This window comes from Rhinopithecus roxellana, chromosome 2 (assembly GCF_007565055.1).
Source record: "Rhinopithecus roxellana isolate Shanxi Qingling chromosome 2, ASM756505v1, whole genome shotgun sequence".
In the NCBI taxonomy this organism is placed as follows: Eukaryota; Metazoa; Chordata; class Mammalia; order Primates; family Cercopithecidae; genus Rhinopithecus; species Rhinopithecus roxellana.
In genome coordinates, this window is record NC_044550.1 from 128,785,141 (window position 1) to 128,802,721 (window position 17,581).

Consider the following 17,581-nt stretch of genomic DNA (forward strand, 5'->3'; position numbering starts at 1 on the left):
TATTTCATGTTTTTTAGCATAATTACATTTTGAAAAATTCCTGTTCATATTAGCTAACATTTTTGTTCCCTAAACTCTAGACTCATGCTTTGTTAAATTATAGAAGACAAATTTTATTCTTTTCTTATATTAAAGTTATTTTGTTGAAATCTCAAAAATAAAGTATTATAATTTTTAGTCTTAGAAATATTGTAGGGGGAATTTAGAGGGCAATTTTGCATTATTAATGGATGGTAACGATGAACTTGAGCAGTCTCACACCTGCATTCTGTTTGTTTATATAGCTTGTTTCTCATCAAACTTTCACCCATGAATTTTAGCATCCATTGATGATTCTGTTGTAAATCAGTTGTTAATACGATAACATTTGGGAAAATAGAAAAAGCTCTCAAGAACAACACACATGTGCATGTGTGCCCAGGTGCTTCATTAATGAAACCCTTGACCATTTAATCCCAATGATACTATATTAAGTATTCTACAGCATAGAAACCCAAGGAAATAATCAAGTGTATTTTATAAAACAAATGAGAAGTTGCCAAGTGGGAATTTTCTGACTGCATCTGCTAAATTTTTTAATTGACATTTTACTGTAAGAGCTCGCCCCACCTTGTATGTTAATACTAGCATGAACCAGTGGATTCCTTCGCCATCATTTTGATGTTTAATTTATTGAATATGAAAGGCCCATGGGAGGGTCTTTAAACTGGTTCTCTTGTCCCTTTGATGTGTTTCCATCTTTGTTTTAGTATTTTCTTTTTTTTTTCTGGCTAATGAAAATGTCCCAGGCTCATTTTGTACTTTACGTATCCTAGCCCAGGACTCAGACATTTCTTTAAGGGCCTTGTTAATGGACAGTAATATTTAAAAACCACTTGGTGTGCTTTTTGCTCCTTGTGTATCATTACTTCTAGGCTTTCTGTTTTGATAAGGACCATTTTTAAATTTATTTTAGTCAATTGGCTGTTGACGTCCTTCGCATATTTTTTTTCCTTGGAGTTTTGGTCTTTCTTTACAATACTTTTGACTCATAATTGATTTCTCTCATCTCCTATCATTGGTTAACATCTCCAGTCCAGTGTTAAATAGTATCGGCCCTACCTTGTTTTTCTTTAGAGGAATTACTTCCTGTATTTCTACATTGTGTAAGATGTTGGCTTTGTCACCACGTTAGAGACTATCCAACAATTTCTGTTTTCTTAAGTGTGTGTGTATATTTAAATCAGGATTGGATGCTGAATTTACCAAATGATATTTTAGCATCTGTGGAGATAATCATAACATTTTAATCTTTGGATCTGTTGATTTTGATTAGCTAATATTTAGGATTTAAAAAATGTTCATTAATTGTATTAGTCTGTAATTTTTAAATTTTGTATTGTCTTTGTCAGATTTGGGTATCAACATTACATTTGTTTTATATAATAAACTTGGCTATTTCCTTGGTTTTCTTTGCTTTAGAATACTTTATGTAGTATCATTGGGATTAACTGGTCATTGAGGGTTTTATGGAATTCCTCTATGAAACCATCTGGGCCTGGTATGTGTGTGTTGTTTTTGATAACTTTCTCTGTTTTTTCTAATGAAAATTTCTCTCTCTTATGGGGTCATTTTTGGGAAACTATTATTTTCCTTATAAATTATCTATTTCATCTAGATTTTTCAAAGTTATTTGTATAAAAGTTTGTAAAGTAGTTGCTTATTGTGATGAAAATTTTGTTGTTGTTTTACTATTTCCCCTTTTCATTCTTATTTTGAATATTTTTGCTTTCTTCCTTTTTCTTGAGTGTCAGGTAGTAAATTTTTTTATTTTAAAAAACCTAGGATTTTGATTAATTGGATTGACTGTTCTTTTATGGTTTACCACATTTTTTTCTGCTCTTATTTTATTATTTCCTTTAAAAAGAAATTTCTAAATTTCTTTAAGAAGAATTGAGAATTTAATTCATTTATTTTTATGATTTCATTTTTATCATAGATGTGCTTAAAGCTTATGGATTATTTACTGCTTTAGGTATATTCCATATATTCATGTGTGTACTGCTTTCTTTATATTTGAGACTTTCTATATCTTTACATTGTATTTCCTCCTATGCTCAAGATTTTTAAAATATAAGATCTAGTTTTATTGTGTTGTGATCAGAGCATGTGTTTGTAATTTTTTTCTAATTTATGGAACTTAACAGTGCTTCCTTTGTAAAATAAGGTGATCAATTTTTGTGAATGTTCCATGTGCTTGAGAAGATATAATATCTTAAAAATCAGAATATAAGATTTGGGTTGTGTGTGTGGATCATGTTTTAATACAGTAGCTTTGTCTTATATTGAAAATGCTGTGTTAAAATTCTGTATTATTAGTGTGTTTCTTTTTGTTTTGTTTTTGTGTTTTGAGGCAGTCTCACTCTATTGGCCAAGCTGAAGTGCAGTGGTGTGGTCATGGCTCACTGCAGCCTTGAACTTCTGGGCTCAAGTGATCCTCCTGCCTCAGCCTCCCAAGTAGCTGGGGCTACAGCCACATACCACCATGCCTAGATAATTTTTAAGAAATTTTTTGTAGAGATGTGGTCTCACTGTGTTTCCCAGGCTGGTCTCGAAACACCTGGGCTCAAGAGACCCTCCTGCCTCAGCTTCCTAAAATGTTGAGATTATAGGCGTGAGCCATCATGCCTAGCCTATTAGTGTGTTTCTGTGTGTCTTTGCATCTGCTGTAGATTTTTGCTTATAAAGATGATTAAGCTGTTACATGTTGTACAGCATTTTTAATAATTTTGGCTCTTAGCATTGAAAGGTATCCTTTGTCACATTTAATACCTTTGTCTTGAGTTCTTATGCATCCCCTTTTTCATTTTAATAGGCAAGTTAAGTAAGTCCTTTAACAATTTTTAATATCACTAATATCTTTGGTTTAGCTCTGAATTATTACTTTATGATTACTGTTTGTATTATGTTATGTCACTTTTTCTTTATGTGATATGTTTTCTTTGCTCTTAAAAGTTTCTCCTGTTAAGGTTTGTTTTCATTTAGTGATTGATTACTTTTTATTTGTACCTTTTTAATGTCTTTAGACCCTTATTTCTTTCATCTTTTACTAACTGGTTTGGAGCTTTTAATTTTATCACCTGGTTCTCGTTTAAGACTATATTACAGTCAGTGAGTTTATTTTATTTGCCTTTTTTTCTCTCCTCCTCTTCTCATTGTTTAGTTGCATGCTTTATTCTTTTTCAGAACATACAACATTTATATATTATTCTACCCTCATTCCGACCTTTTTTTCTTCTTCTTTTTTTTTTTTTTTTTTTTTTGAGATGGAGTTTCGCTCTGTCGCCCAGGCTGGAGTGCAGTGGCACGATCTCGACTCACTGCAAGCTCCACCTCCCGAGTTCACGCCATTCTCCTGCCTCAGCCTCCTGAGTAGCTGGGACTACAGCCTCCCGCTACCACGCCGGCTAATTTTTTTGTATTTTTAATAGAGACAGGGTTTCACTGTGTTAGCCAGGATGGTCTCGATCTCCTGACCTCATGATCCACCTGCCTCGGCCTCCCAAAGTGCTGGGATTACAGGTGTGAGCCACTGTGCCCAGCCCTTTTTTTCTTAGATTTTCAATTTTAAATTTCAACCATCAGTCTTTTTGCTGAAATTTCCCGGTCTTCTCTTGGATGAATGAAGTGCATCCTCTAGTAGTTTTCCCAAGAGAGCTTGTGAGTATAGTATTCCCTGAATACTTAATTCTTAAACATTCCCTTGCATGTTTCAAGAATGTTTTGCTGTAGCATTTACAACTGTATAAAAAGTCTTTTATTGGTGTGTTCTTTCCTAGAATTTCTTGGAAATGTTGCTCTATGTCGCTTTCGTTTATATTTTACTTTTGAGAAATTTGATGCCAATCTCTCTTCCTTACGAGTTAATTGATCTTTTTTGCCTGGGACCCCTAAAGTTGTTTCTTTCTCCTTTACTTCCCTCCTCTTCCTCCTCCATCTTTAAAATCTAATGTTTTTATTAAGGTATGACTCAGGGTTAATAATTTTTGATAAATTTTTCCAGGTACCTGATTAGCCCTTTCAACATATAAGTTCAGTATTTTTATTTTCCTGGATTATAGTTTTAAATACCAGATCTGTTTCATTTATTTTCTTTTTGTTTTTTAGTGATACCAATTGTATATATGTTGGATTTTCTTTTTCTGTCTCCCATTTCACTCAATTACTTCTTTGACACTTTTTCTAAATCTCATTTTTATCATCTAGGTTGTTTTGCTGCCTCATTTCAGGGACCCTTATTAACTTTTGATTCAAGTATGTTCTTCTGTAAATATGTTATTCCATGAGCACCTTGTAATTTAGTTTTTATTTCTGATGTAATTTTATCTTAATGTTTTTTTCCCCTAAATTTAGTCAACCTTTGTTCATTTCTTCTTTTTCTTCTCTATTATGTTCTTAGGTTTTGCTTTTCTGACTTAAGGTGGTAGTGTATTGAAGGGCCCTATACTTGCTTATATTGGGTAATTTGCTAGGACTCACAGAACTCAGCATATAGTTATACCTACAGCTATGAGTTATTACAGCAAAAGGGTAGGAGGCACAGTCAGCAAAGGGAAAAGGCACATGAGGTGAAGTGTAGGGGAAACCAATCACAAGCGTCCAGAGTCTCCTCCCATTGGAGCCACATAGGATGCACTTAATTCCCCTAGTAATGAGTTGTGACAACACTTGTAAAACGCTTCCAACCAGAGAAGTTCATTAGAGACTGAGCACCTAGAGTTTTTATTGGGGAAGGCTACATAGGCAGCCTCACCTGGTACATACCAGAGTTCAGGGCTCTCAGAGGGAAAGAAACTGTTCAACATAAACCATTGATTTATACAAACAGTTTAGACATAGTCAGCTGTTCTTATCAGTTCTAGGAATGGTGGGAACCTTCCTGAAATCCAAATTCCCAAGCACCAGCCAAGGGCTAGTCTTACAAGGAGGCCTTTCAAAAGATAGTGGTCAGGTCTGCTAGGTTAACGCTTCTGTACAGGCGGTGTTTCATATAGTTAATTCAGTTTGGAATATTGTGTTCCAGTTTTCTTCTTCTTTGTACTTTTTTTTTTTTTTTGGGGGGGTGAGAGATACAGGAGGGGATTTTCATCAGTGAAAGGGCTTTGGATGTCATTTTCTGTTTATTTTCTATAGTAGTTTTTTATAGATGTAAATTATATATCTTTATGTTTTCGGACAGAGGTTAGTATAAGATTTCTAGTTGATGACCACTCTCTTCTCAGTGTGGGACAATACAGTTTTTTAAATGGTTGACGTTTTAGGGTGGTGCTGAGAAGAGGAAAGGAGTTATGTGTCCTTATTTTACTTTTGTTTTCTTTGGTCTTGCAAAATCCTAAATTTCCCTTCTTCTTTTGCCGGGTCTAAAGAAGTCTGCCTAAAGTCTGCCTTTCCCTTTTTACCTTCTTCCCAGAGTTGCCTTTCCAAGATTGCCTACTTGAATCTTGTGTACTTACTTTATTTTATTTAATTTTAATTTTAATTTTTGAGACAAAGTGTCTTTCTGTCTCCCAGTCTGGATGCAGTGGCACACTCACGGCTCACTGCAGCCTTGACCTCCCAGGCTCAGATGATCTTCCCACTTCAGCTTTCCTAGTAGCTAGGACTATAGGTGCACACCATCACACTAGGCTAATTTTGGTGTTTTTTTGTAGAGACGGGGTTTTGCCGTGTTGCCGAGGCTGGTCTTGAACTCCTGGGCTCAGGCAGTTCACCTGCCTCGGCCTCCCAAAGTGCTGAGATTAGAGGCGTGAGCCACTGCACCCAGCCTTGTGTGCTTTTTAAAATCCATTCCCTTTAGTTAGTGCTGTGGTCTACCAGGATATTTTCAGGGTTTTCATACTTATGGGGACTTTTTTTCTGTTGTGATTTTAGCTCAGCCTCCTCTTCTCTTTTCCATTTAGTTTTTTTTAGAACTCCACTAGCTCTATGAAAATACTTGCATTGGGAGCTTGAGAAATAGCTCTATCAGAAGTTTTTTTTTTTTTTTTTTTTTTTTTTTTCCTAGTTATAGGTAATTTGAAGTTTGTAGAAATTTGTAGAAATCTTCTGGTTGTGCTGCAGTCATGGGATTTAGTGATTTTATTTGTTATTAATGAGCTATATGTTTTCTGAGGGGGGCATGTGGATGTATTTGGATTAAGGTGGCTTCCATTACCTCAGCACTACAGATGTTTTTTTCTTAAATACATATTAAAGTATAAGTTTTAATATAGAATTCTATCTCTTCAGTTCTTATAATTTCATTTGCTTTCAATTCAGTGAATTATTTAAGTCATCTTTTCCTTTTAGTCCTGTGTGGAAAAAGACACAAACTGTTTTTCCTCTGCTCTTAAACCACAATAATCAACACAAAAGACTTTTGTGACTAGATGTGTGGGAGTTTCTTCCAACCAAAAAGAAAACAGTCACTTTTATAGCAGGCACCAGCTGGGTGTCCTGTAATTCATTTCTGAGACTACCTGGAGAAAGTGTCAGATCCTGTAGGTTGAGGGATCAGTCCCACAAGACTGCTTCCCCTTCAGACACTAGTCTCAAGTTCAGGCCTCTGGAATTTCTGACTGACTGGCTTCAAGTTTAGGTTCACACAACCCCCTCTTTGGGTTTAATTTGCTAGAGTGCCTCACAGATCTCAGAGAAAAACTTATTTATGTTTACTGGTTTATTATAAAGGATATTGCAAAGTATACAGATGAAGAGATACATAGAGTGAGGGATGAAAGAAGGGGTATGGCAATTCCATTCCTACCCCTGCCCCACCATTCGCATACCACCCTCCAGGAACTTCTGTGTTCAGCTATTCATAAGCTTTTTGTACCCTAACTTCTTGGGCCTTTATTGAGAATTCATTGGATAGGCATGATTGAAGTACAGACACTCATGTAGAAGTGTGACTGGACAGAGGGTTTGATCTAATAACTATAGACCGAGTGGGGAAACTCAACAAGGCCTGTTTCAGTTCTTTTTGGCCTGTGTGTGAAGCATTCCTTCTTCCAGAGTATGGGACAGGACCCCTTCTGAAATGGGGTCTTATGACCTACGATCAGACAAGGTAGGTCAGAGAATTTCTTTATGGCCTGCTCAAGACAGAAAGGTGGAGGAAGACTATATTTTTAGTTTTAATGGCATGCCTTGGGGAAAAATAACAGGGGCTGTGGGAGTGATGAGCCAAGAACCATGGACGAAAACCAATATGTGTATATTATTATGCCATAGTCTTTTTCTGCTTCATGTTAATTTCTTCTGTAGAATTTGGATATAAAAGATACGGACCCTTGAAAATTTAATTTATTCCTAAGTATAGAGTAAAAGGAATAAAATAATGTTAACTCTTAAGTTCAGAGGTGAACATTCTGCTTGGAAGAATCTTAAAAATGCAATAGTGTTTAATAGAGCCAGCATAAAAACTTTGTGGTATTAAGTGAAACTTTGCCAAGAAATATCTTAGAGTATATTTATAGCTAATTTAGTATGACTATTTAGATAATAGTTTTAATTAACATTAAGGAGACTGAACTTATGGTATATTTTGGCAGTTATGTCTGGTGAAAGCAAGAATAGGAAAAGCAAGAAAATACAGAATAAAGGAAAAGAGGAAAAAGGTATGGGAGAGAGAAAAGTGAGATGCGTATGATAGGGAGTTTTAGATTGTCACTAGTTACTGACTTAGGCAGTGTCTATTGGAAAGTAGGTTTATTCCTTGGTGTTTGTGACTTTTTTCTGAATTACTCACTGAGATATAAAAGCATTTTAAAGTGCAGAGTGTTCTAAAATGATCAGATCTGAAGTGAATTACTATTTTTTTTTTTTTTTTTGAGACAGTCTCGCTCGGTCACCCAGACTGGAGTGCAGTGTCATGATCTTGACTCACTGCAGCCTCTGCCTCGGGTTCAAGCAATTCTCATGCCTCAGCCTCCTGAGTAGCCAGGATTACAGGCATGCGCCATCACGCCTGGCTAATTTTTGTATTTTTAGTGGAAATGGGCTTTCACCATGTTGACCAGGCTGGTCTCGAATTCCCAGCCTCAAGTGATCCGCCTGTCTTAGTCTCCCAAAGTGCTGGGATTACAGGCTGGAGCCACTGTACCTGGCCTACAATGAATTAATTTATAATATTAATAGCTTACCCAAGCTTTTTAAAAAGTTAATTTTATTTCTCATCAAATAACCTAAATTCCTCAATTTGAACATATTAAATAATTAGTTTTAAAATTTTTTATGTAGGGGCATTAAGAACAATTGTAATTATGAATTTAATCTATAGGGAAAGATAGTTACAGAAACTATTAAAGAGAGGCCAGGCCCAGATGATATTTTGTGTGTGTTTTGTACTTCTTGCAGCAATTACACTTTTGGCATTTGACTTGTTAGTAGTAAAGGGCTGGATGATTTGAGTTATCAGAACAATTAAGTAATTCGAAGATAATTGTTACAGAGGATTAAAGTATTTCTTGAGGAAAAAAGATAATTTTATGGATATGTTTGAAATTATGAGTTATTTTTAGAAAAATTATGCTATAAAATGGATTTTTGTTTGAATGTCATCAACTTTCTTATTTTTAGAAAAATAACCACAGCTGATGTAAATGAAAAGAACCTCCTCAGTTGTTGCAAAAATCAGTGCCCTAAAGAGGTAAGCTTTACTACAACCTTTTAAATTGTATTCCTTGGGCATTGTTTCTCTTGGATTTTCTTTTTTCTTGTTTGGTCAAATTATTTCAGGTCTTCTCTGTTGTAGCTTTTTAAATAAAAATGTAAGACATAGGGTAGATACATCTCATTTTATAAATTTGGTGATATTAGGACCTGAAATGGCCCTTTGAAGATTTAAGAAAGCAATTTTAAAGATAGCTTACATACTTTATGTAATAAAGTATTAACCTAGTGCTTATCCCTCAAAATGTGATTCATACTTAAAGTATGTCAGAAATGATGTGGGTCATAGCAGTTAGACAGTAAATCCATAGTAGTTTATTTTTAAAAATAGGGATGCGTGTGTGTATGCATGTGCATGTGTGTACATCTGTGGTGGGATAATGTGCAAGGATAGATATTAATATCCACAGCATTTTGAAGATGATGACGTAGAAGATACCTCTGCATTTTCATTGTGGCCTTTTGTGTTGGTGCCATTCAGATCATTGACTCTTTCAAGTTCATTACTCTATTAATATAAAACATTCACCTATAAAGTTGTGTTTTTAAAGATTCTGGTGGTTGTGTAAGCATTTTATTCAAACTAAAACTATCAAAAAGTAGTTAGAAAAAATTGTGCAAAGTAAAAAGGTAAACTCGCTAGTGATTTATCCTGGTAATAATTTGAGAAACCAAAGCAGTCCGTCTACGTTTGGCCAATCTGAAAGGGAAGGTGCACTTTTGGATTTGGGAGTGGGACAGTTAAAATTACTTGATTTGGGTAGACATTTAAAAAGGAATCCTTTTGACTTACAGATGTACTATATAGTACCTTTTTCCTTTAAATTGTCTTTATACACTTATCTAAGTGTTTCTCACCTTATTTAGAGTCGGAAATAGATGACAACTGAGTCTTTTTTTTTCTTTTCTTTTCTTTTTCTCTTTTTTTTTTTTTTTGAGACGGAGTCTTCTCTGTAGCCCAGGCTGGAGTGCAGTGGTGGGATCTCGGCTCACTCCACGCTCTGCCTCCCAGGTTCATGCCATTCTCCTGCCTCAGCCTCCCGAGTAGCTGGGACGACAGGCGCCCGCCACCATGCCCGGCCAATTTTTTGTATTTTTAATAGAGACAGGGTTTCACTGTGTTAGCCAGGATGATCTCGATCTCCTGACCTCGTGATCCACCCGCCTTGGCCTCCCTAAGTGCTGGGATTATAGGCGTGAGCCACCGCGCCCGGCCGATGACAACTGAGTCTTAAATATCATAATCAGTCTTTGATTAAGTATAAAACAGGAATCAATACATTACATACCTTTTTAGTATTTTCCTTTAAGGCTTTGGACCACTTTTTATGGATTTAAAATCTGTTGGAAATTGAGTTTTTAAATTTATGTAAGATTATAAGAAGAGAGGCCATTTGAAGTAACAAATGGTTATTTCGATAATCCTGTCTTTATAAGTGAACCTAGGGTGTGGGATATTTAATTTTTTGAATTATTCAAATCCTGAACTTGCCTTGTTAAAATAAATTTTATTTCATCCCAATTCAGATTCCAGGTAATAAGTAGTTGGGAATGTTTTATTTTTAATCTTAGTAACCTTGTATGATTTATTAGGAAGAAACATGGTAATTTAATTCAAGTGTTGCTAATTTGTAACTTAGAATTTCCTTAGTTATAAATAAGTTGTGATGCTATGACTTTTGGTGGGACTAGATGGGTCATTTTCATGATTTTGGATTCTAGGTCCTTCTGGAACCCCTGGTATTACTAGATCGTCTTGGACTTTCTTGAAAAATTTATCTGGAGCCTGGGAACAATCCAAATGGCCGTTATAGTTTGGGACAATCTAAGAGTAGACAGGTGAATTTCACTGTGTCTAGTAGAACTCATTTTCATTTATGGTCCCTTGACGTTGGTGGCACCATAACAGTAATTCTAACGCTTTAACATTCATTAGAATCACTTTAAAGGTTTGTTAAAACTCAGATTGCTGGGCCGGGCATGGTGGCTCATGCCTGTAATCCCAGCACTTTGGGAGGCTGAGGTGGGTGGATGACCTGAGGTCAGGAGTTTGAGACTAACCTGGCTAACATGGTGAAACCCCATTTCTACTAAAAAATACAAAAGAAAAAAAAATAGCCTGGCGTGGTGGCATGTGCCTGTAATCCCAGCTACTCGGGAGGCTGAGGCAGGAGAATCGCTTGAACCTGGGAGGCGGAAGTTGCAGTGAGCCAAGATGGTGCCATTGCACTCCAGCTTGGGCAACAAGAGCAAAACTCCATCTCAAAAAACAAACAAACAAACACAGATTGCTGGGTCCCTGTCTAGAGTTTCTGATTTTGTAGGCCTGGAGTGGGGCCTACATTTTCCATTTCTATTAAATAGTAAGCAGTAGTGATACTGTTGGTCCAAGAGCACACATTGAGAACCAGTGAGCTACAGAATGAGGTCATAATTAGAATCAGTCAAGAAGTATATCACTTTGAATCTTTGTACTTCAAAGTTAAGGTATGGGATTCTGGTAAATTCCGATGTACTCTTATATATGTTCTTGTCTCTTTCCCATACTATAGATTCTTATGGGTGGGGGACTATGTTGTATTTGTCTTTGTATCCAGTGCCTGTTACACAGGTTGTACACATTAAGCTGCTGGTAAATGTTTATTGAATGTGAATAAAAGAATAAATTGTGGGAGTGGCATAAGCTTATCCCTCCAGCTCCACTGTGTCTCTGATATACACTCTATGGATTATTAGGTTTGAATTTAACTAAATGAAAACATAATGATGCCATTAAGAACATACCTTTAAACTGTGCCCCACATATACATTTCTGCTCTTTTTTAAAAGCGATATAAAGAGGAACAAAATGGAAGTTTTATTTTATTTTGCGTGGTATGGGGCTTCAGTTATTTTATTTTTTAAAACATGTTTAAAGTTTTTAATTGATAAAATTTTATATATTTACCATAGGCAACATATTTTGAAATATGTATACATTGTGGAATGGCTAAGTTGAGTTAATATATGCATTTTTTTATGGTGAGAACACTTAACATCTACTCTTAGCAATTTTTAAGAATACGATATATGTTATTAACTATAGTCACTATTTTGTACAATAGATGTCTTGCATTTATTTCTCATATCTAACTGAAATTTTGTATACTTTGACCAAAATTCTCCCAATCCCCTTCTGTCCTTCAGTCACTGGCAACTACCATTCTGTTCTTTCACTTATATGAGTTCAGCTTTTTTATATTTCACATATAAGTGAGATCATGTGGTATTTCTACCTTTTTTTTTTTTTTTTTTGAGACAGAGTCTCACAGTGTTGGAGTACAGTGGTGCAATCTGGCTCACTACAACCTCAACCTCCCAGGTTCAAGCGATTCTTCTGCCTCAGCTGCCCGAGTAGCTGAGATTACAGGCACACGCCACTACGCCCAGCTAATTTTTTGTATTTTTAGTAGAAACAGGGTTTCACCATGTTGGCTAGGCTGGTCTTGAACCCCTGAACTCGTGATTCGCCCATGTTGGCCTCCCAAAGTGCTGGGATTACAGGTGTGAGACACTGTGCCTGGCTGGTATTTCTGCTTTTTAAAATTATTTATGAATTTGGTTTTCTCATTCCCATGCAAACTTTTCTACTTTTTAGTTGGAAACATTATTTAACTTCTCTGTAACTGAACTTATTCATATATAGAATGGGGCACTAGTAATACCCATGTCAGAGTGCTGAGTATTATATGAGGTAATAACATGTAATGGACTTAGTTAATGGTAAGCACTATATATGTGGTAGTTATGGTGATTATGATTATCTACAAACAATGTTGTTCTACAAGCGTTTCTTAGTTCTTTTGAAAGAGGGCTTTTCCTATTATTGGAATTAAAGTGGAACATTTTGATGCAGACAGTGTTGTTTGTCAGTAAACTGTTTGGTATGACTTACTGAAGTGCTAGCAGAATGATGTTGAGGGCTGAGTAGAGTAGAAAAACCCTGTCCCACTTTGAGTGGGAAGGGCAATACATTTCATCTCTTAAGTGAATATTTTAGAAAGACCTCTGTTTTTTGCTATGAAATCTGTATTAAAGATAGCCATCATTTTATCTTATGCATTCAAGTCAGCTTTCTTTGTAACTGCTTTTCAGTTTTTTCAGAAATATAACCTGGGTTTTGAGATGACATATACTTACACATCTAACAGGAAAATGGTCACGTGATTTAATTTTTTTAAGCAATGAAATATCACATATATATCTAAAAGTACATAATATAATATAAATATGTATGGTTTAACAGTTAAAAAGTGAATACTGTGTTAACTCTACCCAGGTCAAAAAATCAAGTAATGCTGGCATACCAGAAATTTGTCAAGGTCCCTGTCTGACTATAGTTCCCATCATCTATCCTATAGGCTAACCACCCTTTTATAGTAATCCTTTCCTTACTTTTATTTACAGTTTTTACTACCAGTATGTATATCTGCAGACAATATTGTTTGCCAATGTTAAAAGTTTAGGGGGGCGGAGCAAGATGGCCGAATAGGAACAGCTTCAGTCTCCAGCTCCCAGCGCGAGCGACACAGAAGACAGGTGATTTCTGCATTTTCAACTGAGGTACTGGGTTTATCTCACTAGGGACTGCTGGACAATCGGCGCTGGTCAGCTGTTGCAGCCTGACCAGCCAGAGCTGAAGCAGGGTGAGGCATCGCCTCACCTGGGAAGCGCAAGGGGGAAGGGAATCCCTTTTCCTAGCCAGGGGAACTGAGACACATAACACCTGGAAAATCGGGTGACTCCCACCCCAATACAGCACTTTAAGCAAACGGGCACACCAGGAGATTATATCCCACACCTGGCCGGGAGGGTCCCATGCCCACGGAGCCTTCCTCATTGCTAGCACAGCAGTCTGCGATCTAACTGAAAGGCAGCAGTGAGGCTGGGGGAGGGGCGCCTGCCACTGCTGAGGCTTAAGTAGGTAAACAGAGCCCTGGGAAGATCGAACTGGGTGGAGCTCACAGCAGCTCAAGGAGGCCTGCCAGTCTCTGTAGACTCCACCTCTGAGGACAGGGCACAGCTAAACAACAATAACAGCAACAACAACAACAACAACAAAAGCAGCAGAAACCTCTGCAGACACAAACGACTCTGTCTGACAGCTTTGAAGAGAGCAGTGGATCTCCCAACACGGAGGTTGAGATCTGAGAACGGACAGACTGCCTGCTCAAGTGGGTCCCTGACCGCTGAGTAGCCTAACTGGGAGACATCCACCACTAGGGGCAGACCGACACCCCACACCTCACATGGTGGAGTACACCCCTGAGAGGAAGCTTCCAAAGTAAGAATCAGACAGGTACACTCGCTGTTTAGCAGTATTCTATCTTCTGCAGCCTCTGCTGCTGATAGCCAGGCAAACAGGGTCTGGAGTGGACCTCAAGCAATCTCCAACAGACCTACAGCTGAGGGGCCTACTGTTAGAAGGAAAACTATCAAACAGGAAGGACACCCACACCAAAACCCCATCAGTACGTCACCATCATCAAAGACCAGAGGCAGATAAAACCACAAAGATGGGGAAGAAGCAGGGCAGAAAAGCTGGAAATTCAAAGAATAAGAGCTCATCTCCCCCTCCAAAGGAACGCAGCTCATCGCCAGCAACGAATCAAAGCTGGACGGAGAATGACTTTGACGAGATGAGAGAAGAAGGCTTCAGTCCATCAAACTTCTCAGAGCTAAAGGAGGAATTACGTACCCAGCTCAAAGAAACTAAAAATCCTGAAAAAAGAGTGGAAGAATTGATAACCAGAATAATTAATGCAGAGAAGGCCATAAACGAACTGACAGAGATGAAAACCATGACACGAGAAATACGTGACAAATGCACAAGCTTCAGTAACCAACTCGATCAACTGGAAGAAAGAGTATCAGCAATTGAGGATCAAATGAATGAAATGAAGTGAGAAGAGAAATCTAAAGAAAAAAGACGAAAAAGAAATGAACAAAGCCTGCAAGAAGTATGGGATTATGTAAAAAGACCAAATCTACGTCTGATTGGGGTGCCTGAAAGTGAGGTAGAAAATGGAACCAAGTTGGAAAACATTCTTCAGGATATCATCCAGGAGAACTTCCCCAACCTAGTAGGGCAGACCAACATTCAAATTCATGAAATAAAGAGAACGCCACAAAGATACTCCTCGAGAAGAGCAACTCCAACACCCATAATTGCCAGATTCACCAAGGTTGAAATGAAGAAAAAAATCTTAAGGGCAGCCAGAGAGAAAGGTCGGGTTACCCACAAAGGGAAGCCCATCAGACTAACAGCAGATCTCTCGGCAGAAACTCTACAAGCCTGAAGAGAGTGGGGGCCAATATTCAACATTCTTAAAGAAAAGAATTTTCAACCCAGAATTTCATATCCAGCCAAACTAAGTTTCATCAGTGAAGGAGAAATAAAATCCTTTACAGATAAGCAAGTGCTTAGAGATTTTATCACCACCAGGCCTGCCTTACAAGAGACCCTGAAGGAAGCCCTAAACATGGAAAGGAACAACCGGTACCAGCCATCGCAAAAACATGCCAAAATGTAAAGACCATCGAGGCTAGGAAGAAACTGCATCAACTAATGAGCAAAATAACCAGTTAATATCATAATGACAGGATCAAGTTCACACATAACAATATTAACCTTAAATGTAAATGGACTAAATGCTCCAATTAAAAGACACAGACTGGCAAACTGGATAAAGAGTCAAGACCCATCAGTCTGCTGTATTCAGGAGACCCATCTCACATGCAGAGACATACATAGGCTCAAAATGAAGGGATGGAGGAAGATCTACCAAGCAAATGGAGAACAAAAAAAAAGCAGGGGTTGCAATCCTAGTCTCTGACAAAACAGACTTTAAACCATCAAAGATCAAAAGAGACAAAGAAGACCATTACATAATGGTAAAGGGATCAATTCAACAGGAAGAGCTAACTATCCTAAATATATATGCACCCAATACAGGAGCACCCAGATTCATAAAGCAAGTCCTTAGAGACTTATAAAGACACTTAGACTCCCATACAATAATAATGGGAGACTTCAACACCCCACTGTCAACATTAGACAGATCAACGAGACAGAAAGTTCACAAGGATATCCAGGAATTGAAATCATCTCTGCAGCAAGCAGACCTAATAGACATCTGTAGAACTCTCCACCCCAGATCAACAGAATATACATTCTTCTCAGCACATCACACTTATTCCAAAATTGACCACATAATTGGAAGTAAAGCACTCCTCAGCAAATGTACAAGAACAGAAATTATAACATACTGTGTCTCAGACCACAGTGCAATCAAACTAGAACTCAGGACTAAGAAACTCAATCAAAAGCACTCAACTACATGGAAACTGAATAAGCTGCTCCTGAATCACTACTGGGTACATAACGAAATGAAGGCAGAAATAAAGATGTTCTTTGAAACCAATGAGAACAAAGATACAACATACCAGAATCTCTGGGACACATTTAAAGCAGTGTGTAGAGGGAAATTTATAGCACTAAATGCCCACAAGAGAAAGCTGGAAAGATCTCAAATTGTCACTCTAACATCACAATTAAAAGAACTAGAGAGGCAAGAGCAAACACATTCAAAAGCTAGCAGAAGGCAAGAAATAACTAAGATCAGAGCAGAACTGAAGGAGATAGGGACACAAAAAACCCTCCAAAAAATCAGTGAATCCAGGAGTTGGTTTCCTGAAAAGATTAGCAAAATTGATTGACCGCTAGCAAGACGAATAAAGAAGATAAGAGAGAAGAATCAAATAGATGCAATAAAAAATGATAACGGGGATATCACCACCGACCCCACAGAAATACAAACTACCATCAGAGAATACTATTAACACCTCTACGCAAATCAACTAGAAAATCTAGAAGAAATGGATAATTTCCTGGACACTTACACTCTCCCAAGGGTAAACCAGGGAGAAGCTGAATCCCTGAATAGACCAATAGCAGGCTCTGAAATTGAGGCAATCATTAATAGTCTACCCACCAAAAAAAGTCCAGGACCAGATGGATTCACAGCTGAATTCTACCAGAGGTACAAGGAGGAGCTGGTACCATTCCTTCTGAAACTATTCCAAGCAATAGAAAAAGAGGGAATCCTCATTTTATGAGGCCAACATCATCCTGATACCAAAGCCTGACAGAGACACAACAAAAAAAGAATTTTAGACCAATATCCCTGATGAACATCGATGCAAAAATCCTCAATATAATACTGGCAAACCAGATCCAGCAGCACATCAAAAAGCTTATCCACCATGATCAAGTGGGTTTCATCCCTGGGATGCAAGGCTGGTTCAACATATGCAAATCAGTAAACATATTCCAGCATATAAACAGAACCAAAGACAAGAACCACATGATTATCTCAATAGATGCAGAAAAGGCTTTGACAAAATTCAACAGCTCTTCATGCTAAAAACGCTCAATAAATTCGGTATTGATGGAACGTATCTCAAAATAATAAGAGCTATTTATGACAAACCCACAGCCAATATCATAATGAATGGGTAAAAACTGGAAAAATTCCCTTTGAAAACTGGCACAAGCCAGGGATGCCCTCTCTCACCACTCCTATTCAACATAGTGTTGGAAGTTCTGGCTGGGAAAATCAGGCAAGAGAAAGAAATCAAGGGTATTCAGTTAGGAAAAGAAGAAGTCGAGTTGTCCCTGTTTGCAGATGACATGATTGTATATTTAGAAAACCCCATTGTCTCAGCCCAAAATCTCCTTAAGCTGATAAGCAACTTCAGCAAAGTCTCAGGATACAAAATTAATGTGCAAAAATCACAAGCATTCTTATACAGCAGTAACAGAGTGCCAAATCAGGAATGAACTTCCATT

At 37.4% G+C, this 17,581-nt stretch overlaps 1 protein-coding gene across 4 annotated transcripts in view; it reads left to right on the forward strand.

The window, feature by feature from the left end:
* Window positions 1-17,581, forward strand: part of NFXL1 (nuclear transcription factor, X-box binding like 1) — an 80,278-nt gene that overhangs the window by 49,138 nt on the left and 13,559 nt on the right. For 3 of the 4 annotated variants that reach the window (XM_030919623.1, XM_010370800.2, XM_030919629.1), the window contains exon 19: window positions 8,599-8,668. In XM_030919623.1, the coding sequence (XP_030775483.1) occupies window positions 8,599-8,668 (70 nt within the window). Of the gene's footprint in view, window positions 1-8,598; window positions 8,669-10,413; window positions 10,531-17,581 lie in introns of all 4 variants that reach the window. The other variant, XR_748778.2, reaches the window with a different exon arrangement.